Here is a 22,276-nt window from a genome sequence, read left to right on the forward strand (position 1 = left end):
ATTCCCGGTTCGACCTCGGGTCGCGGGGTGGAGTTACATTCCGGACTTAGTCTAGGTACAGTTCCCGGTATGGCCTCGGGGTTCAGTCACTTACTGGTGCGAAGCCAGGTACGGTTCCGATTCAACCCGAGTCGCGGGGTGGAGTTACATTCTGGACTTAGTCTACCTACAGTTCCCGGTACGGTCTCGGGGTTCAGTCACTTACTGGTGCGAAGCCAGGTACAGTTCCGGCTCAACCTCGGGTCGCGGGGTGGAGTTACATTCCGGACTTAGTCTAGCTACAGTTCTCGGTACGGCCCCGGGGTTCAGTCACTTACGGGGGCGAAGCCAGGTACAGTTCCGGCTCAACCTCGGGTCGCGGGGTGGAATGACATACTGGACTTAGTCTAGCTACAGTTCCCGGTACGGCCTCGGGGTTCGGTCACTTATTGGTGCGAAGCCAGGTATAGTTCTGGCTCAACCTCGGGTCGCGGGGTGGAGTTTCATTCTAGGTACAGTTCCCGGTACGGCCACGGGGTTCAGTCACTTACGGGTGCGAAGCCAGGTACAGTTCCGGCTCAACCTCGGGTCGCGGGTTGGAGTTACATTCTGGCCTCAGTCTAAGTACAGTTCCCGCGGTACGGCCTCGGGCTTCAGTCACTCGCCGGTGCGAAGCCAGGTACAGTCAGGTACACTCCGGTTCGTTTCCAGTTCTAAGTGATGCTTTTGTACATGGTATGGAATATGGCATTGGAAATTGGAGAAGTTTGGAAGTGGACCCTACTCACAGCCAGTGACATCTGCCTGTTGACACCCGTTCCGTAGATTTGGAGGGGAGGTGCGTCAACACCAAAGGAATCACTCCATATAGCCAGGCAGAGTTTACGGCAAGGCAAGGGTTTAGTGGCGACGTCAAAATGTACAAGGGGAATGGCTTGGGGGCATAACTCAGTTTTATTAGGGCCAAGGGCCTCTGGTATTTTGTTTTGGCAAGGGAGAGAATTTTGTTTGGGGAGAGAAGGAGCTGGTATAAATGAGAGTGGGCTGGTAGTAATAGTAAGGCGAGGGTTGTCTTGACTAGAGTTCAGAGAAGGATAGGGCATAACAGCCAATGGTAGCGAAGGCGGCAGACGGCGATTTCCGCATCACTCATTAGGAGGACCTATGCTTACGCATGATAGATAGGAAACTATTTATTATGCATGAGCATTGGTCGGACGAACATGAGTCACATGACCTAACCTTATAAGTACAGCGGATGTGTCTGATACCTGGCAGTGCGTCGTAGGTTCTCCGTGCGCCTCTGGAGCCTAAGCGAACCCACCCGCCCACCCCAGGACATTTCTTTTGGTGGGGTGCATGCAGCATGCGCCCGCTCAGGGCGGGCGCCATAGCCGCCTAACACTTTAGGCTTCAGACGGCGATTTCCGCATCACTCATTAGGAGGACCTATGCTTACGCATGATAAATAGGAAACTTTCTGTTAGACAGACTAGGGCCTAGACGAAATAGTCAAAGTATGGGCGAATCAAGTCTACGTGGATTTGGTACGGGCATTTGGTACAGGCCTGAAACCCCTCGGATTTTGTTCGGATTTTGTTCGCATACGTTTTGATGTAACATCTCTACAGCTCCTTTGCTATTTTAGAAACTAGGTTATATGCGTTGATGACCTGCCCCGAGGTATATACAATGTATGTGTGCTAACGCCTAGTCCTTTGCTATAACCACCGAATAAAACCGGTTTTATGAGACCATTATAACACCATATACACCAAAGAACAGGCAGGTCATTAACGTTATTATCATATAGACTTCCCAAACTTGCAAACTCCTACATGTGTATGACATATACTTCCCTTGGTACTATACGTGTGAAATCATGAATTCCTTTGTCAAATTTCTGAAAATTCTTTGTTCTTTGGTACATAAGGGGATAACAGATTCCATTTTAAAAACCAAAATTTTCCAAAAGAAATATTTAAAACATTGCAGTCTTGGCATGTCAAATATTTTCAAACTTATTCTGTACTGTATTCATGATCATTCTGCCCTGTGAGGTCTGATATTTCCTCCAAGCTCTGTGCTATTCTGATTGGTTAATTTCCTGTGTATTGCTCCTTCTGATCTACTACAACTTTTGTTGTGAAGATGAATCTGGCCGATTGCACTTAGTGGTTGGAGATAATTTTCCTGCAATTTCTTTGTCCAGGATGACTTGTCACAACTGGTAGTTCATCTCTGATGGCTCATCAGCTCAGCAACAAGATCTTGGAGTTGATACACGTAGACATGCATCTACACAGTGTCACACACAGATATACACCTGTTCACACACACACACACACACACACACACATATTTTTATCTGTATAACCCCAGCGGACAAGTCCTTAATTGGGCTAAAGGGTATTGCAATAAAGGAATATAGTAATGCACAAATATAATACACCTGTATGCATTATAGTACTTATATCCTTATAGTACTTAGTCACACACACACACACAGAACATAACTTGGGAAGCCAAAAGCACCAATCACACAGTGTATTGTATGCAGATTACTATTTATTCATTGCACTACCATCTTTATATGCCACATGAGGATGAAATAACATCTCATCATGCCGCGGACTATTTCATCACTTGTCAATCCTTTTCCTGTCAATTCCACTTGAATTTGCTTTTTACCTGTAAAACAAAAGAAAGGGTATTATTGTCTGACTGCACAGATTATAATCATTACACACATTAATTGCGTGAATGAGAAATGCGTGGGCTGTAATGTGTGAATCAGACGTTTCGTTAATCAGTTATTAATAAGCTGTTGCATTCTAAAGTTTATCAATTTTGGTCCATCATCTATCAATCAATGATGTCTTATGAATATCATGCAAATAATTTCCCTCCCGTTAGAACCTTAGAGCCGACACAAACCTGTCTGACGTGAAGGAAATCCAGTCCTTGATGAAAGATAGGATGGAGTGGAGACAACTTTCAAGCTTGGCTCGAGCGGGAACTCAACCAAAGAAAGTAAGTAAGTAACTAGGTTTTAGAAGGTGACAGACTATACAAATTATCATGTGAGACATACAGTTGAAAGAATTGGCATGACTGTTCATGTCTCCTTACTTGTCTGGACAGTGTTCGGAGGCACAGTTGCAGCTGGCGATGCGCGGCAGCACGAGGGAGTCCTCTCCACTGCCCTGGCAGGTCATGGTGACGAACTGCGTGGGCTGGAGGGCATCCAGCACGTAGGAGCAGCACTCGCACACCGTCACCACGTACGGCTCGGTGAACACGATGTCGGTGTAAGACGGGCACGCCCCCGAGCAGAACTGCACCTCCACACCAGGGGCCACACACTCTCCACGGGTCAGGTTACGCACCTCTGTCTGCAGGGAGCACTGCTCTGGCACTGGGTAAATACAGTCAGCAAAAATGTCAAGAGGTCAGAACATGTTGATGCACAATGAGTTTAAAGGCTTAAAAAAGGCTTAATTGTAAAGCCCTTATTTAATATTATAATTAGTCAAATACATTGTCTTCATCAGTCGAGGTGCTTACACACACCCTTTGGGATGACATTCCCTTTTGTTCTACAACAGCTGTGTGATAGCACACTACATAAAGTACTAAACATTTTTCCAGCATCGGAACATTTTTGACCATGGGCTCATCTGTTGGGTCCTGAAAGATATTGGTTGATGAAAGAAATACCAAGCAATATTGGAAATCCTTCTCATTTGTATTTTATATCACATAGCACTCAGTAATGGTTGATTTTACCTGTGATTTCCCTGAGATTGACCCAGGTACTCTTTCCTACCCAATAGTATGATGACCTACGACGTTTGTATCTTTTATTTGGGAAATCCCACCACAAGTGTGTCATGTAAGTCAAACAAGTTCAGTACATGAAGAATTCTCTGTATGTACCATTTTGTAGTCCAGCCTAATCATCATCGATCACTCTACGTGTTGGTATCCTATTCAAATCATTGAACATAAAAATTGCATTTAATATATACCTGGCAAACCAAATCACAATTTGTGGTCCAGCAGCTAGGGGTATGCTCCCTGGTAAAACTGTGAATATATCACAATCTAAAATGCTGGTCACTGCATTTTAAGAGGCAAATTAGTATAGTATATGTAAGTCGAATGCCTCTAGAAAAAGAATTTGACCACATGCGAATAAAAGGCAACAGTCTCAATGACATACTGCATCACACATATGTCTAACCTGTAAGCATGTCTGAGTATTGTGTGCTCACCGTGGCAGGCCTGCTGCCCACATGGCCGCATCTCCATGTTGTTTCCCTCACAGTCTGCACCGCCATACAGAGGGGCGGGGTCAGAACAGGCGCGAACACGAGACTGCTGACCGCTGCCACAGGTTACAGGGCACTCTGACCACTCCAACCAGGCTGACCAACTGCCTGCCTCTGCAAGAGCAGAATGGAAAGATGACTATTGGTGACTGCAGGTAAATCTAAAAAGTTGTAATTATAACATTTATGAAAGCTCTAGTGATGCTGAAGAAGAGTGATGGATGTCACTCTAAATGCCTCAAAGTAAATCTCCATTTTTATCAAGCAGTAGAAATTGATTGTATTTGAAGATACAAAATGTAGGAATATGACTTGTAATATAATCTGAAAAGCACAGTATGTCTGATCTATGTACAAAACTCACGTGAGCAAGGAATGACCTGACAGTTCCAGTCGTTTGCAGTGCACTGGCTGTAAGAACATGGGAGAAGGACATCAACACAACAACATCTCGTTACACCAACCTAAAGCACTTCTCATAAATGGTATGGTACAGTGTCTTAAGCACTGAAGGTCACAATATGCATTGCTCTGATGACTAACATGCAAGAAAGATGTATGCAAGCCAGTGCTACATGTACATGTACAGGATAAATGGACTGTACCATTCTGTGCAGGGGTGGGGTTGGTAGGTTTCTCCAACCTGCGTCACCTCCCCATTTGGTCCATAGCAGACAGCAGGACAGAGGGGTAGCTCGCAGCTCTGAGTCTCCAAGCTGATGCCTTCACAGGCAGCTCCTCCGGACGATGCAGGGGGATTGTTGTCTGACCTGGTACAAAAACCAGAAGACATGGCAATTGGTAAGGATGAAAACTTAAAATCAAATTTGAAAATTAGATTGGTATGTGATGGGACTTCATCTGAATGGGAGTTTGGTAATTCTGACTGACACAACAAAACTTGACTTTCACAACAAAGCTGCAACCAATAGCAAAACATTGGTTCTGTGATTTATGGATGTACTATGATTTAAGGATGTGCGTGATGACTGAGGTTTTCGAGAAAAATCAAATTTATCTATAATTGTATATAATTCTATAAAGTGAAAAACAGCCCATATATAAATGTAGAGACTACCATGTGCATGCTACATGTACAAAGTTGTGGACAAAGTGTTACCTGTAGCGAGTCATAGTTGCAGGACCACAGGTTGCAGTACAGGCAGTCCAGGAAGACCAGGCACTCCACACACAGTCAACTGGAACACAGTAGGAACCATCAGGACCCACTGTACTAACTCATACTCATCACTCATATTGCTCTGGGATTACATTTGACTACAACATAATACAGGTAGCAAAGTTAAAACAAGGAAATAGCATGATAATAGATTCAACTTTAGATTTCCCTGACGTTGACTCTGGGTTTCTACATTTGGGCAATTCATGGTACAGTACAACATCAAGGAAATTTAGCACCTCTAAAGCATGCAAACATGGCAATGGATGCACTTTTGAGGTACTGTACCAGTGCTTTTATTAGTGTAGATTATTTGTTCATCAAAAACAACAAATGGGCAATAGCATAAGTCTACAGGTGTCTTACAGCTAGTGTACCTGGGCAAGAGTCTGTCCCACAGGTGACTTGGCCATCTGCACATGTGCTGCAAGTGTTGTTAAGATACAATTAATCACACATGTAGGACACAGCATACAATGTATACACACTTTCATGAATAAAAACAACATCAGAGATTGATGAATACATATGATGTAAATAGGTACCTGTGTGGTGCATGAAGCAAATTGTTTTTCTAGCAGGTTGGTCCAAAATTCGTAGCAACTTTTTTTCAACGTCTTAGTTCTCCAGACTACATTCATGAAGATAATTTTATACTTACACAGTCATGTACATGCCTGAAGAGAATCTCATTTTGACAAGCCTTCACTAATTTTGTTAATAAAACTATTATAATAATACATGTAATTCCCTTCTGTAAAGGTATGGATGTTTAAAGGCATGGATGTGTAAAGCTTGATTTCCCTACCAGTTGTTGCAGCCCTGTATCTGTGTGCTGCCTGGTGCCCACTGCTGGCCTTGTGAATCCACACACTCACACTGGGACCTCAGGACACATTCTCCATTCTGTATAGAATCGAACAATAGACCTTATATAAACCAAATGTGTAATAGAAAATTACTGAGACAGCACCTAGACTTTCTCTGTCACCTGCAACTTGATAATGGTCAGACTGTGCACTGTGAGTGTGAGCCACACATGTACAGTGTCACACTTTCCAAATTGGTACCTCGTTACCCCAGGGCTGTCTCCAGTTTAACATTTTTCTGTCCCGCTTAATGTTTGGAAGCGTTGTGCCATCACTACAGTAGGGGATTAGTCCACTGGTAGTGGTGTGTGTTCAACTTACATACTCTTTCCCCAATGTTTAGAGAGCTAAGTAGAGAAAGCAGCATGTACCAGGCCAATTTTTTACAGTCTCTGGTATGACTCGACCAGGGATCAAACTAATGACCTACCGAATGCAAGGCGAGTGCTCTACCCACTCGGCCATTGCACCAGTTCAATATCAAACTAAAATTACAAAATAACTGACCTGCAGGTACCATCCCTGCGGACACCCGCAGCCAGGTGTGCATTCTTCTGCATCGACACAGGCCACATCCTGGTGGAAGTCACTACAGCGGTGGCCGCAGGTGGTAGCACAGGTGTCGTAAACCAGGCCATCTGGACAGGTGCCATCTGGAGGATACAGCATATCATGTATGTTACTAATGTTCTAAAAAAAAAGGCATTATGCTTAGACTGAAATTATGTGTATGTGGCTCTGAATGGCAATATTTACAGGTTTGTGATAGCAAAACCTATATTAATTTTTTTTTTTTTGGAAAATGAAAATGGACAGGCGAATCCGAGAAGCAACAAATAAAATTGATGTGGCCTCAACTACAAATGTATATAGAAGAACTTTTAGACATAATCATTGTACATTATACCTTAAATTATGATATAACTTAACTTATATGATATATAAGTTGATATATATATATTGATATTGACCAGTAATGATACAATACAATGATACAACATCATGTACATGTAAGGACAATACTCACCACATGGATCAGTGTTGCACAAGGTCAACTCTGAGTGTTCCCCCTCGCAGTCGTTCCCACCGTTCTTCGGTGGAGGATTGTCGCAGGCACGAGACCGATAACTAGAACCGCCGTCGCAGCTAGCATCACATGGGGTCCATGCAGACCACTGGCCCCACTCGCCATTGACTGGAACCAATTTCAAAATACATAACATACGATATCATGATGATATCATGTACATGCAAAATGCATAATATACGATATCATGATGATATCATGTATGCAGGATACTGATAGGTGTGTGGACTTCATGGAGATTGAAACATGACAAATTCTAAAAGCAATTTTTTCTTTTGTTTTTTTAAAGATTCTGGCCAAAGTGATCCAACAAATAGTTAGGCATTGCAAAACTGGAATGGATCAGGATACTGGTATTTTCAATAATGTATTATTTATTTTACATTGTACATGCACAAGCTATATCAAGTAATCAGCAAAGAAGTACAATGCTTAATACACATTCTTATATGAACTGTTCAATTTAGCCTTAATCTGTTAACAATTAGTGTGAAATACAGGAAGTCTGCGAGAAAAGACTTGTTGGATTCTGTTGATTCATCACTCAGATGTCAGATCTAAAAAATTAATGCACCTTGCTAGTGGTCAACAAAATTTTGCTAGGATTGGCTGGGTAACCCAAAATACTGCTGGTGCATTTTTTTCAAGGCCTAAGGAAAGAAGAATATTTAAAACAAAACCACAAAAGGACAAAAGAAAGAAGACTTCTGTATGATTAATTGTTCTGGCCCAACAGGACAATATGTGACTACTGAGCAAACAGTGAATGTCCTACAGACCTGAGCAGGCATGCGTGTTACAGTCCTGTGTCTCTGTGGTGTACCACAAGGATGCACACTGGGCCCCACTGCCCTGGGCAGGGTTATAGGTCCTATGTCGTGACCTCTCACCAACCCCGCAGGACTTGCTACAGGCAGACCAGGTGGACCAGGCATTCCAGGTGCAGTCCACATCACATACCAGGTTGCTGCAGCTGAAATGACCGGCTGTGCAGGTGCTGAAATAGTGACACCTGGTTAGGCCATTTTTAACAACAATGTAACAACAAAAATTAACACTCATCACTAAATATTTCCAAGCTTGAAGGCCATCATTCTATAATGCCTAGACAGGTCTTAAAGAAACCTGAAGTATCCTGATTCAGTTTGCCTGAAAAGGGTAACAATAGTCAATACATTAATATATTACGTACAATACAGGAAAAAGTTAATCATAACAATAATTATTGTACAATAGTCCTACCAGTTGTTGCAACTGATGCTGACGACATCCCCATCAGAGTACAACACCGGGCTGGCACCTAAAAAGAAAAATTCATCAATACATGTCAGTAAAATGATATTTGCCGCTCATCTCATCACAACTTCTTTATAGCCCAATGTACAATACATACTCAAGTAAATTCTGATATGAAATAACAAAATGGAGTTGTTCAGTATTCCATCCTGTGTGTTAAGACATTTGTTCAACCTTCCTGACCACTTGAAGGTTGAAAACAACATTGTTTTTGAAAAAAATAAATTGTATGCTCGCATAAATTTTGGATTACCCAGAGAAATTGTCATCCATAATGCATTGAAAGTTATTGCATCCCAGTGATAAAATATGCCCAAAAGCAGTACTCATATCCACCTGCTTTTGAAGATGTCATCCATATTGATCGGATCAACATTGCCTAAGACATGTACATGTAACATATACAAGTCTCAATCCCAACATGGTTTCAGACTGAAGTGTTTGAATCTGCCAAGTGAATAATATCACCTGAATCAGCTGGATCCACATGGCTGCATGGGCAGCTGTCCTCCTCCACACAGCTGTCACCTGAAAGCAGCTGCCCACTGGGACAACCACATCCAGGGACACATTCTGGCAGGACAAAGTTATGTAAAAAAAATCGTTATCAGTAAAAATCTTTTTTTGCAAGAGGAGCAAAAGAAATCATATACATGGACATGTACATCACAGACGTGCAACACATACAATCTCTTGATTATACATTTTGTAAAGACGGGATGCCACAGATTCTTCTGCAATTTATAATCCTCTGCTCACTAAGTATGGGGTTCTGTACAAAGTGATGTCATAGATTAGCAATTAATCCCTCATCCCTTCATTAAAGACTGTAACTCTTTGTGACAGTTAAAATCTCATCCTGCTTCAAAAACGATTCTATCCACACAGATCAACTTTCAAGCTTTCAGTATTTTATAATACAAACTACAAATACATCTAGTTATATCTTACTACCCAGTAACATTAGGAAACTTTAAGATCAACGATGCCGCCTGTGGCTTCTGTGAGCTAGTTTCAGTCTGTAACCCAGATCCTGCCTATCAATTAAATAGTGACCATACATGTGCAAAACTAAGCTACAGAGAACAGATACTCAACTTTGTTGAATCATACATATAGAATGATGCAAATGTGATACTTAATTCTAGCTACACATTCTTGAATGCATTTTGCAGGGTGTAGCATCTACCAAATAATCATTCTCTCAGGACAACAAATACACCATCACGGCAGCTTAAAGGGCTGACCTTGTTGAACACACTCCACATGATTCTGTTTGTCCAGACAAGTCCGGGGGCAAGGCAGGCAGCTATGGTACACCTGACCAGCTGGGCAACCTGGAAGAAACAACGGAAAGTGATTTTAAAAATGATAATTGGTTTTTATTCAAACATTCAAACATCACAGTCTAACAGCCAACTAGATATGCATACACGCACACACAGATCCCTATACTGACTAAAAATCACTGATTACAATGATAATTGTTATTGGAGCCTACGGAGCCTACATGTATGTACATGGTACCTTCACAGTCACTCTCTGCCATGCATGTTGTAGTCTGTACAGCTGAGCCCTCGCAGGTCAGGTCTGGTAATGAAGGCGGGGGATTGGTGCAGTTCCTGTACCGGAGAGACGTTCCCGCGCCACATGTGACGGTACAGGCTGACCACTGCGACCACTCCGTCCAACCACCAACCACTGCAGCAGATACAACATTGTCAAATCCCTCATCCAAGGAAATTTTGAAAGGATTGTCCATCTCGGGCCATCCTATGTAGTTGAATATGGTGTGCCCCTGCTTACTTGGTGAGATTGCCCAGTTGTAAGCGTCATGCGAACTGGACTGAGCTTGGACTGAGCACACTTCTCTCGCCTTGCTCCTTCGCTTTTTACCTGCCTAGCCCTACCCTGGCCCTCCTTTAAAGGAACTTGTGTCCATTTGCTGAATAGACAATTGGGAACTCGAGGGAACTAAACCTATATAATGCACTGGAATATTAACCAGTATTGAACTTTGAAATTTAGTGTTGACAATAAACTTACAGGGACACTCTGGAACGTTACAGATCTGCTCCTCTAAGTCATCCCCAACACAGGAGTCTTGACCAGCGGAGGGTGGAGGGTCAGTGCAATAACGGCGACGGGATCGAACACTGCTGCCAAACTCTGCCACTCCCTGTATGCACGACTTAGAGCAGGGGGTCCAGACTTCCCATCCTGACCATCCGGGGGTAACTGAGTGGACACATCAAGGTTCCAGTGTAAAAGAGAGACACAACACACACACACGCACACACTGTGACACACACATAGACACGCAGATCCCTATACACACACACAATTTGTACATGCACTGTACACACACACACTCACACACACATAAAAGAACACTGACACACACATACATAATGTGACACACACACACACACACACACACACATATACATGTACATACACACACTGTGACACACTCTCTAAAAGCCACAGCCACTTTAGCACTGTCTTGCTGTTACAATGTTGGATTGGTTCGCTGTCATCATGATGATAATTAGAAAGCCAGATAGGGAATGAAACAGGAAGAACACAATTACCAAAACAGCTGGGGTCGTCTGTGCAGTTCAGCATCCCATTCAGACACACACTGTAACAAGTACAGGAAAATGTCAAATACAAGAAAGTGTTCAGTCATAATATCATACAGCATGTTCTGAACTTGAAATAACTTTTACATTATGTTCATACATAGCCAACAATATCTACATGTAGCACTCCTAGGCTCTTTCTATGGCAATTATAAACAACATCATCACAAATAAAGGTCTAGGATTGGATCATAAAAATGTTCTTATGTTTAAGTACAGCAACAAACAAAAACTTTTGGTAAGTGAAGTTCTCAAGACATTACATGTAGTACCATGTGGAGCAGTTCTGAGTGACCACCTGGCCAGGTTCCACCATAGCCCCAGCATCACCCTCACACCTACAGACCACAGGACTCACACACTGCCCTGCCTGCTCATACAGGCCCTGCGGACAGCGGCACCCAGGCTCACAGGTCTCCGGCTCCACACACTCTGCTGTGCCTGCCTGTTCAGCACAGGTGTGGGGGCAGGAGGAACACATTGTGGTGTACTGTTTCCCTCCGCTACAGACTGTATCTGTTGTGGAAAATACACCAAACTTATGGTTTTTAATAAGTGTCTGTGACCTCTGCTCACATACATTGTATAGAATATACCCCAGAGTGGCAGTTACTGGGCCAGTTTAGCACACATGCCCACAGGGATAACAAGTCATTGCGTATTGTTTTCCTCCAGACAGTGTACAGAATTTGTGTAGTATGCAGAAAAAAAGCTCATTTAGACTCTAGCCATCCTAACATCACCAGTTGTAATTGTCACCAGTTTCTGTCTACTTTAATAAGTGGCAACAAATGACAAGGAAAAGTTTAACACCTTGACCACGAGTCCATTTAGGCTATATGATGATAACAAATTAAGGAGGAAAACAGACAAAACTGTGAGAACACAGATGTCCTGTACAAGATCAAGTTTGAGTGATGTTTACAACAGCCTCCCACAAAATGAAACTTACCACACTCTTGTAGGTTACACTCCTGTGTCTGTGTGCTGACACCCTGACAGTCTGTGCCGCCGTGCAGGGGCGCAGGGTTGGTACATGTACGCTGGCGCTGGCGAGAACCACCTCCGCACGTGGCCGAGCAGGATCCCCAGCTGCTCCACTCAGACCAGCTGCCTGCAACTGCATAATCAGGCAGGTGCAAAGTTCAAGCAGTCTTTTGAGAAAGCTTTTAAGGATGAGAGGCGGAAGAGAAAGATTCAAAATAGCGTGCAGTCAGTGAATCATGTGAGGTCTGACCCAAAGACTTTGCATGGTAGATTTGCCACTCGGCAGCTAGTACCAAAATTTTGTTGTTGTATACCTTTTGTCATATTAAAATTAAGCTAAATGTATATATATTTGATATAATTAAATATATCTAATTATCATAAAAGGCTCAATTTAATTTTCATAGCTTGCCCATGATCATTTAGCAGAGGTTTCTAGTACTAGTGACCAATTCTGTGCTACATGAAAAGGAAACTTATGATAAAAAGACCAATGACACATTAACACTTGTATTGTATTACATGTAAGTATTCATTTTTGTCCTTCATATTAAGTCCCTTGCTGAGATATTATATTAAAGTATTGGAGATCTTTATTGTAATTTTGTGGCTCTTAAGACTGAGAACAGGTTGTCAAAACATCCTGACTAATTGTGAATAACAATAAGTTTGGTAATGAAACAGGTGTGTCATGATCAGAAGATATTTCCTAACCTGGACAAGCAGGGGTTTGGCAGTACACTGTCTCCGTGAGTGCCGCTGTGCAGTCTAGCCCACCGTTCTCTGGGGCAGGGTTGCTGCAGTCTCGAGTCCTGGTCCTGGTGCCCAGCCCCCCGCATGGCAGGGAACAGTTACTCCAACCACTCCACTCTGATACACCACCGTCAACTGAACAATCAAGGCGGTACAAAATATCAAATCAACATCCACAAACCAGCTGTTACAGTATTGTAAGTTAGTGACTAATTATTTGCTAGAAAATGCTCAATGTTCTTTGCATTATTATGTACCATATGACACCTAACACACAAGAGAGTCATTTCCCTCACCCTTGCAGAGATCCTGAGTACAGGTGAACACACCATCCTGGCACACACTGGAGGGAAGGCAAGGAAAAAACTTTCCAGTCACAGATAAATGTTCAGCATGGAATGTAGTTGGGATAACAATCACCCTGTAACTGTTTAATTCAATGTTACTGCCATGGAGTATTTTATGTTCCATACATTTTGTTGTATCTGTAGGTGCTCCTATGAACATAACAGAAGAACAATAATCATCATAATAATTACATTGTGCTATCATAATGTTTCCTTAGCCCTCCTCCACACATCTCGCAAGAAATACTGTCCATGGTATTTTAGCCAAATGACCAGTGTAATCTGGCACAAGGATATAGGTTGGCAATGATGCTAAGACCCTTATCCTGTGTGTCGTGGGCCAACAAGGAAAGACTTCCCAGCTTAAGAGAAACCAACAAACTATTTATTCAAAACATACTCAGTCTGTAAGTTTATACAGAATAATACAACTTGAACTCTGCTGCAGATATGTACTAACTCCATACAAATTGTCAACACACAAAAATCTGGAACAGCACCAGACTGGTATGGGTCGGTGTGTCTGGCAGGCAGGTACATGTATCTGTAACATCTGTGAATCCAATTTGGTCTGAAAATAGCATTTCTGAGGGTTTGGAACTCCAAATCTCCAGATATACATGTATATTAGGCAAGCCTGATTATGAGTGCCCTGTCATACATACCAGAGGTTACACTGTACAGCCAGGCTGGAGCCGGAGGGAACATCGTGCCCAGCTGACACCTCAGTCCCATCTGTCAGGCTTCCTGTCACACTGCCATCTCCAAACTCTGCAGCAGGGTCAAACTCACACACACAGGCCTGAAGGGAGTAAAAAAGTATAGTTTGGGAAATCCTTATCTTCAGTTGACTTTTGGATGTCTTAGAATTTCAATCATACCCACTTTCATCCATTGCAAGAACAACATAATGTATTGAAGTTTGCAATAATTTGATTTTGCAGCGAGGAAATGGAGTGTGCACAGTGTTTTTTTAATTTTTTTTTAGATTGAAACAAGACGATAGGTAGGCAGAAGACAGAACATGGGTAGCATTTTAGTAAAGAATGAGCCTGCAATTACTACAGGAGATGGTGCCCAGGCAAGCAAAACGATTGAGCCACCAGGGATACTATAGGGGATAGAAACTAGACATTGTGAAAATATTGAGCCAGCAGTTACTATGTAGGATGGTCCCAAGTCAGGCAAAACGATAAGCCAGCAAATACTACAGACTGAGGATGTTTCCAGGCATTCCATACACATGTATACATTGAGCCAGCCATTACTATGGAGGATTGTATCTGGGCATCGTGACAAGATTGAGCCAGCAGTTACTATGGAGGATGGTACCAAAACAATGAAAAACATTGAGCGAGCGGTTACTAAGGTCACATAGTGTTTGTATCCTTACGAGACAAGGACACTGCTGTGTGTTGCACAGCACTGTTTCTATTCCGCCCTCTGTGCCACCCTCACAGAAGTCTTCCCCATCCTGGGGTGCCGGCGAGGTGCAGGCCCGAGCTCTGGTCTTCTGTCCACCATCACACGATGCTGTGCAGGCGGACCAGGATGACCAGCTAGACCAACCAGGTGCCACCGTCTCATTACCACCTGGTACAACATGAGGACAATCAGAATTACACAACAATATATCAAGCATACATGATTCTTAAAAAGATTTCCTCATGACATTTTTTTATTGTTTCTCATTAAGAGAAGAACTGCAATTATTCTACTGAATATTGATAACTACAAGTTCTCCAAGTTACCAAGTAACTGCTATCATTGTTAAGTTCTTGTTAATTGTATTTAAGTATAATTGATGCCATTAGAAACCGTGATGCTCATTACAACACATAACGTCTCACCTGTGCACAGTTGCTCGTTACATGACTGACTCTCCTGGTCCAGCCCGGCACACGCCTGGCCACCGTTGGCTGGGGCCGGGTTGTCACATGATCTGTGGCGGTACTGCGCCCCTCCCCCGCATGGTACAGAGCAGACTGACCAGGTGGACCACAAGCTCCAGTTACCATCAACTAGACAGAAAGAATGAACATTAATGAATCAATAAATCCAAATCCTATCCTATAGTCTTCCTGAAAGAGAGCAGGCTGTCTACAGTGAACATGGCCTCTGTTATCTGCAACTGTGTGGTATGTATGAGAAACAAATGTACAAATTTAAAGGGAAAATTGAATTTTGCTTTTTTACATAATTTCATTTCTGTGAAACAAGCAGTTAAAATCAATAGGATGTTTACCTTCACATACAGCCGTGGTGCAAACCATCTTACCAGCAGTGCAGGTGCTGTGGGACAACCAACAAACATTAAAAGCTAGTAACTTAATCCAAAACATGAAAGTCAAGGTACAAAAGGCAACCATTCAATCTATCAATTTCATTTCAAAGGCTTCTTAGACAGCAACTATTTTATCAAGTCCCCTCATGAGAAATTGAGACCAAACAAGGCCCAACTGCAATTGAACAGGTGAACTACATCTTCCTTTAAAGATTTCTTACCTTTAATTTGAAAGTATCATTGAATTTCCCATATGGAACAAACTATCATCACAGATGTAAAAAAGATAACAAAACTAACTGCAATCTCATTTCCACTAGGTTTGATCCTAAAAAAAATATATGATGTCTGCTTTGGAATAATTTGTATACTTTTTCTAATTATGCAGTAATTTTGTGTTATTTTGTATCATTTTAACTTGCGCAGGACACATGTTCCTCTTGGTGGGGAAGTGGATATGAATGAATAAATAAATGAAAGACAATTTGAATTACCAATTTCACTACCACAAATCTACTATTGGAAGACAGCAGAGTATGAGCTGAAAGGGTTATGCAGAACACTCATTAATAAAATACTTGCCAGTTGTTGCAGGAAAGGGATATAGTCTCCTCGGCTGTTAATGTCAACAGGTGGAGTTCTGCACCAGGCACAGGCATGTACCCTGGGTAAAAGTAGACATAAGTCACCTTCGATGTTCAGTTTGGAAGTACAATTGGTAAGGGTCCTACAGCCAGGGCCAGTAATGGCGAGATATTGGCCATTGTGGAACATGGGGCATTGCAGTAGTGGCAACGCATTGGCCATTGTGTTGTATTGGATCAAAGTTGAACTAAGAGGACTTTTGACAGCCCAAATCCAGTGTCTTTGTCAACGAATGAGCTATCCTCTGCTTCTGTGACATCACGTTATGCAGGTAGAACGTGTGAGACCGAGACAAGTGGCAAGCAACATTGTGTGGATTGTCCTCCCTATAGGTACATGCATGGATAGTCCCTTACCTGGCAGCTCATCCTCCCTATAGGAACATGGACAGTCCCTTACCTGGTAGCTCATCCTCCCTATAGGTACATGGACAGTCCCCTATGTCCACACAAGTCCCATTGTGCAGCAGCTGTTCTCCTGGACAGGTGCATGCAGCTGTGCAGGTGTGGTTCTCCGTGAGCTCATTGGAGTCCTTCAGATCTAGACAGGTGAGAGAGCCTGTGTGGCAGGTGTGCAGCACCAGGCCCGGTGAACATTCCGCTGTGGAAAAGAGGTACAAAATATGAGTTTGGAGTTATTTCACTTTGATGACTAATACTATGTGATTCATAGTTTCTCAAGTACTGAAAAATGCCACAGATTAGAGGAAGGAAGTCCCAAGCTGTCTTGCAAAGTTGCTACAACTTTTCAATTTATCACCTGGAATGCATTAAATCAAGGAGGTCGAATTGATTAAATTTATTTGTGTTTAGGCCACGTTGATTTGATTATATGGATGACATCCGCGCTCGCACCAATTTTCGGCCTTTTCCAAAAAAAAAAAAAGTTTTCGACCACACAATAAATTGTGCAAAGCAGCTGTAAAATGAGCACAAATATTCCGTAGATTGAAAAAAAAGTATCAGAAAACAGATAACTAATGCCATAGAATGCCAAAATGAATCTAAAGTCAAAGAATAAGATGTGAAAGGACAGAAAGAAAAAAAAAATCTATTGTTGGTTGGGGGAGGTACCAGTACAGAAAATTCAGGTCCAGAGGATCATTTCCAGGTCCGGATATGAACCTGGACCTGGTTGTCTGTGGAAACTTGAGAACTGGCAATACTCAAAACAATGGGAATTGGTCAATTTTGCTACAAAGGAATCTGTTTGGTGGATTATTGGACAAACTGTCTCTGTACCTTTGATTGTAGAAACTTGGTGCAATTGACTTTAAACTCTACTTGACTTTGCTCTTGTTGTCTTCTTGGCCCCACGGTTAGACCCCAAATGGCTGCCGACATAGTGTGTCCATTTTGTATTTGGCAAAACCTGTTCCTCTGTTGTTTTTTTCAGGTCTGTTTTTTTCGGATTGGTCCAAGAATAAAAAAAATGTTTTGCACCCGTATGATGTACTGGTCCCTACACCTAACTGTTGGTATACCACACTATGTGTGTTTAGTCCTATGTTCAACCTTCCTGGCAACTTTGATTTCAAACTGAAGGGAACTTTTTTTTTTGGCCAAACTTTTTTTTTATTCGCTCGCTCGCATCAGTTTTGGAGTTCCCGGAGGATGTCATCCATATAATCAAATCAACATGGCCTTACGACATTTATGAGGTTTTGAGGATGTATCTGGGTCCAAGGATGAGGTCACAAAATTTTGACCACATGCATGTTGTGAAAGAAAGAAATCGATATGGCTTGAAATTAAGTGAAGGGTTGTTCCAAAGCTGCAATTTAAAACTTGCAGCATTAAACTTGGTAACTACTCACGTCCACACAGCTCTGTGTCCACCTGGCAGGGGCGGGACATGGTGTGATTCCCTGTGCACTCCTCACCGCCATGCTGGGGAGGGGGGTTTGCACAGGACCGCGTACGGAACTCACTACCCGCCATGCACTGCTCACACCCAGACCAGACTGACCACTCTGTCCAGTTGCCGTCAACTGTAAGTTTGGGGATGATCAGCGTTTTTGTTTAGTTAACCAGGTAGATAAGTGATCAAATTTCTTCTCTAAGGAATGTTTCTTTGATCTGATCTACCACATTCATTGTGGATGTCTTCAAATGATCACATTACCTGGCAGCAGGAATCATGAACTTGACAATGTATGATTTGTAAGATTTGACATTCACTAACATCAGAAGGATGGTTGTTATCTATTTTTTTATAAAGACAATGTATAATTAGTATTACTTAGCATTTTTTGTTCAGCAAATGGTGATTATTACCAGTTATCGAGAAATAGAGTACTTTGATGACTCTCTCTATAAAAAAAAAATGTAAAGTAACTAGAGCCCACTGACCAGGACATGGATTGTAAGGTTCACATGGTGCATTTTCCTGTTGAAGCCCGTAACCCTCCTCCAGACTGTGAACGTCTGCGCACATCCCCTCCTGTGAGATGGGAGCCGGACAGGCGCACACACGCTGCCGGGTCTGCATCGAGTCACACGAGCCCTGACAGCTTGCCATGGACCAAGCACCCCAGTAACACCAGCCACCTGGAACTGTGGGGAATGGGTCAGAGGTCACTGGTCACCTTCTCTGCATCTCTTTAAAAGCTTTAGCAATCTCATCTGTGATGCAGCACATCATTACATCATAAATGCAGCAGAACATCGCTATGATCTTGTCTTTTGGGTATCATTTCAAAATCTATATGATGAGCAGAGAATTAAATCATACAATACCTTCACACTGTTCTCCTGTGCAGGAAAACTGGCCATTCTTGCAGACACTAAAAGAACAGGAATAAAAATAACAGTCAGCTAAATGGTAGCTCTTTTCCTGCTGCATGATGACAGCTTAAGGATCATGTGCAAAGTTGCACGCTTATCATTGATTTGGATTGTTGAGGATGACATGGACAAAATCAATCAAATTGAGAAAGGAAAAGGAATGGGAAAATGCAGTTGCATGATGGCTACCATTGGTTGCAGTCCTTTGTGATGACACTGTCTGGCGGATGTCTGGTGTCAGTCTCCAAGTCCAGACAGCTGCAGGCCGAAGCGTCCACGCAGGCGGTCCGGTTCTCGTTCAGAACGAGCCCACTGGGACAGTAGCAGCCAGGCTGGCACGACCAGACACAGGCAGACATGTCCTCGCACAACCGGGGGCAGGCTGGGCCGCAGTCATCGTACACAGAGCCCGTAATGTTCTCACACAGATGGGCTAGATTGTTTAGGACAAACATCAGTTTTAACTTAAGAAATCATTGTCAGGGCATTGTCTAGCTAAAATAACTTTATGACATAAATCAAATAGAGTCGTTTGTCATGGCAGTACTAGTACTAGTAGTAGATAGAGAAGTTGGAGCTGTTGTAACGGCACTGAACTTTAATCCAACACATTCCAGCAAATTCCAAACTGAACCATGAATAAACAAGCGGGCTTTAGCGCATTCTGGAAACTGTTTAGTGCATTGTTTACTATGTTTCCCCGGCCATTGCTACACATGCATTGGTCTGCCACTTTCTGTTGTGTCGCGAGAAAATAACATTTCAAAGACAGTGTAACTGATAGCAAGTCCTTTGGGATTCTATTCCCAGTGGAACTTTAATCCAACACAATAATATAACAAGGCTGTTTATCTACGGATTTCATATTTACAGCGACAAATTTGTATCAATCGGCAGGCACTTACTCAAGGTTAAATTGGCAAATCGGCATGTCGGTAAACTGCTGATAGCCGCGATCAAAACACGGCCCCAAAATGCATCAACCAGCGGCAAATCCGTTCTGCTGTTCTACTACACAGTTATGACGTTCTATGAAACTTTTCATCCGTTGTTTGGTTAGCAAATGGTGGCAAAATACGTTGTTTGTGAATGGTTCCCAAAAAATATACCCGCAAAACACAGTACAAACTCCCTACAATACGTCCCCCATATGGGGCTGTTGGTATCGCCAGTGAGATCCGTCCTACTGGCCTTTGGATGTGATCATTTTCGAAAATAGGGGTGAAGGAGCGTGCTGAAATATGATTCAAAATGGCGCGTGTTCGGATTTCCACTGAATTTGTGTAACAAAGCCTGGCCCTGTACTTTAAAGAGGGAAACTTCAAGGCATGTTGGTTGTGTTGGATGGACAGTTTATTAATATTTCGCTATATTTACTGTGATGATTAATGTGTAATGTGAGGACAAAGAGTGGGGTTGCTTGAAATCACAATCGCTGCCCTCCTCCCACGGCTTGATTATCAGCATGGAAACATACCGGAAGATTGATTAACTTGTCGCTGCAACATGCGATCTTTGTGAGCTCAAACTTACAAGGTTTTAAGTCGTATACCTTACTGGTTTTGTAAAGCACTCAAAAGAATTTGCATACCAGAGCTAGTTTTTGACTGACAGATGGGTTATGAAAAGTGTTGGATTAAAGTTGCGTTGGATTAAAGTTCAGTGCCGTTAGAAGAACAGTACTTTAACATGGATCTGCATTTTTATATGGATCTGCATTTGGTCAACCAGTATAACAGCAGTAGTGTTTTACAACTCACTGTACAGGACCTGTCATGGTGTGGTAGCAGCTGTCATGAAATGACATATCAACAATCTGTTTTCATTGTCGTTCACAGACAATCAAACAAACTTTTGTTTGGAGTTATGGAAATATTTCCACACCATAATTTGATGGTTACATTTTCTATTCTGTAACAGTTTTAGCGCTACATATAGATTTATTCTTACCGTTACAGCTTCCCATGTTGCACTGCACCCCTTCCGTAGCAGACCCCTCACAGAAGTTACCACCGTTGGACGGTGCTGGATTGTTACATTCCCGCTGGCGCGCCGTGAAGCCAGTACCACAACTTGCAGAGCATGTGGTCCATGTTGACCAGGCACCCCAGTTACCATGGTCTGGACAGATGTAGGAAGTGGTTTCAACTTAAGTATAGCCAGCAAATCCACTGACAAAAAATAGTGGATGCTATCCGAAACATCTGACTATTTCCCAAATCAGGAGGCGCGTAATTTATTAGAGAAAAATGGTACTAATTAAGAGTATCAAAATTTGCAGCTGTAAGTATTAGATTATGATTTATGCCTTTCAATAGGACATGAAAAGCATTGGGAATCTAATAAAAAGCACAACACTCTAGGTCCGACATGAAATTTCTGATCAAATTAAAGAAACACCTACTCTAAGCTTATATTTTGTAACTATAAGCAACCTAAAACCTACAAACGCAGATCCCAGCATAACACACAGTCTCCTCCATGGCATCCCCATCACAGATCTCTCCCTCAGGACACTCCCTGTAGCGGTACTGTAGGCCATTCCCACATGTGGCCGTGCACAATGTCCAGTTGGTCCAGGCTGACCAGCCAACCAGCGACACTATGGCAGTAACAATATATTCAATATCTTTATATTTGCTTTTACTAAGTCTTCTTTTCTTCAGCTCTCCACATTACAAGGCCACTTTGAGGTAGCAGGGGCATCATCTCTTGTTCCTTAATCTGAAACATTGTGCACAACACCAAATTGACTAAATTGACCCAAGAAGAGAAGCAGGGCTTACCAAAAACCTTTATCCAATTTGTTTTCCCTCTATAGTAAATATTAGACCTACACCTCCCGTCTAGTGGCTTGTGTTGAAAAGATGGGAAGTTTTACCCTCGCATGGCTGAGTGTTGCAGGGATCAATGTCTGTCGCAGGTCCCTCACACATCTTCCCGCCATTCTGCGGAGGTGGGTTGTCTCCGGAGCGATAACGGGATTGCACGCCAGCACCACAGGTCTTGCTGCATTCTCCCCAAGTCGACCAGGGGCACCAACCACAGTCCACTGTTAAAAAATGAATTCAGAAGTGGGTGAAT

At 42.6% G+C, this 22,276-nt stretch overlaps 1 protein-coding gene across 1 annotated transcript in view; it reads right to left on the bottom strand.

The window, feature by feature from the left end:
* Positions 1 to 2,529: 2,529 nt before the first annotated feature.
* LOC118426846 (SCO-spondin-like) overlaps positions 2,530 to 22,276 on the bottom strand; it is a 44,507-nt gene continuing 24,760 nt past the window's right edge. The window contains exons 19-52 of the mRNA XM_035836401.1: positions 22,074 to 22,244; positions 21,639 to 21,794; positions 21,143 to 21,313; positions 19,382 to 19,625; positions 19,145 to 19,191; positions 18,758 to 18,961; positions 18,223 to 18,396; positions 16,806 to 17,006; positions 16,344 to 16,425; positions 15,723 to 15,769; positions 15,328 to 15,498; positions 14,871 to 15,070; positions 14,143 to 14,279; positions 13,427 to 13,473; positions 13,092 to 13,265; positions 12,343 to 12,510; positions 11,663 to 11,906; positions 11,340 to 11,389; positions 10,792 to 10,983; positions 10,273 to 10,446; positions 9,993 to 10,082; positions 9,214 to 9,318; positions 8,692 to 8,749; positions 8,229 to 8,446; positions 7,390 to 7,557; positions 6,870 to 7,015; positions 6,302 to 6,399; positions 5,871 to 5,917; positions 5,434 to 5,512; positions 4,919 to 5,083; positions 4,678 to 4,724; positions 4,257 to 4,427; positions 3,112 to 3,397; positions 2,530 to 2,670 (exon numbers count right to left, since the gene is read on the bottom strand). Of these exons, the coding sequence (XP_035692294.1) occupies positions 2,667 to 2,670; positions 3,112 to 3,397; positions 4,257 to 4,427; positions 4,678 to 4,724; positions 4,919 to 5,083; positions 5,434 to 5,512; positions 5,871 to 5,917; positions 6,302 to 6,399; positions 6,870 to 7,015; positions 7,390 to 7,557; positions 8,229 to 8,446; positions 8,692 to 8,749; positions 9,214 to 9,318; positions 9,993 to 10,082; positions 10,273 to 10,446; positions 10,792 to 10,983; positions 11,340 to 11,389; positions 11,663 to 11,906; positions 12,343 to 12,510; positions 13,092 to 13,265; positions 13,427 to 13,473; positions 14,143 to 14,279; positions 14,871 to 15,070; positions 15,328 to 15,498; positions 15,723 to 15,769; positions 16,344 to 16,425; positions 16,806 to 17,006; positions 18,223 to 18,396; positions 18,758 to 18,961; positions 19,145 to 19,191; positions 19,382 to 19,625; positions 21,143 to 21,313; positions 21,639 to 21,794; positions 22,074 to 22,244 (4,736 nt within the window). The 3' untranslated portion in view covers positions 2,530 to 2,666. The remainder of the gene's footprint in view (positions 2,671 to 3,111; positions 3,398 to 4,256; positions 4,428 to 4,677; positions 4,725 to 4,918; positions 5,084 to 5,433; positions 5,513 to 5,870; positions 5,918 to 6,301; positions 6,400 to 6,869; positions 7,016 to 7,389; positions 7,558 to 8,228; positions 8,447 to 8,691; positions 8,750 to 9,213; positions 9,319 to 9,992; positions 10,083 to 10,272; positions 10,447 to 10,791; positions 10,984 to 11,339; positions 11,390 to 11,662; positions 11,907 to 12,342; positions 12,511 to 13,091; positions 13,266 to 13,426; positions 13,474 to 14,142; positions 14,280 to 14,870; positions 15,071 to 15,327; positions 15,499 to 15,722; positions 15,770 to 16,343; positions 16,426 to 16,805; positions 17,007 to 18,222; positions 18,397 to 18,757; positions 18,962 to 19,144; positions 19,192 to 19,381; positions 19,626 to 21,142; positions 21,314 to 21,638; positions 21,795 to 22,073; positions 22,245 to 22,276) is intronic.

Source organism: Branchiostoma floridae, chromosome 1 (assembly GCF_000003815.2).
Source record: "Branchiostoma floridae strain S238N-H82 chromosome 1, Bfl_VNyyK, whole genome shotgun sequence".
Taxonomy (NCBI): Eukaryota; Metazoa; Chordata; class Leptocardii; order Amphioxiformes; family Branchiostomatidae; genus Branchiostoma; species Branchiostoma floridae.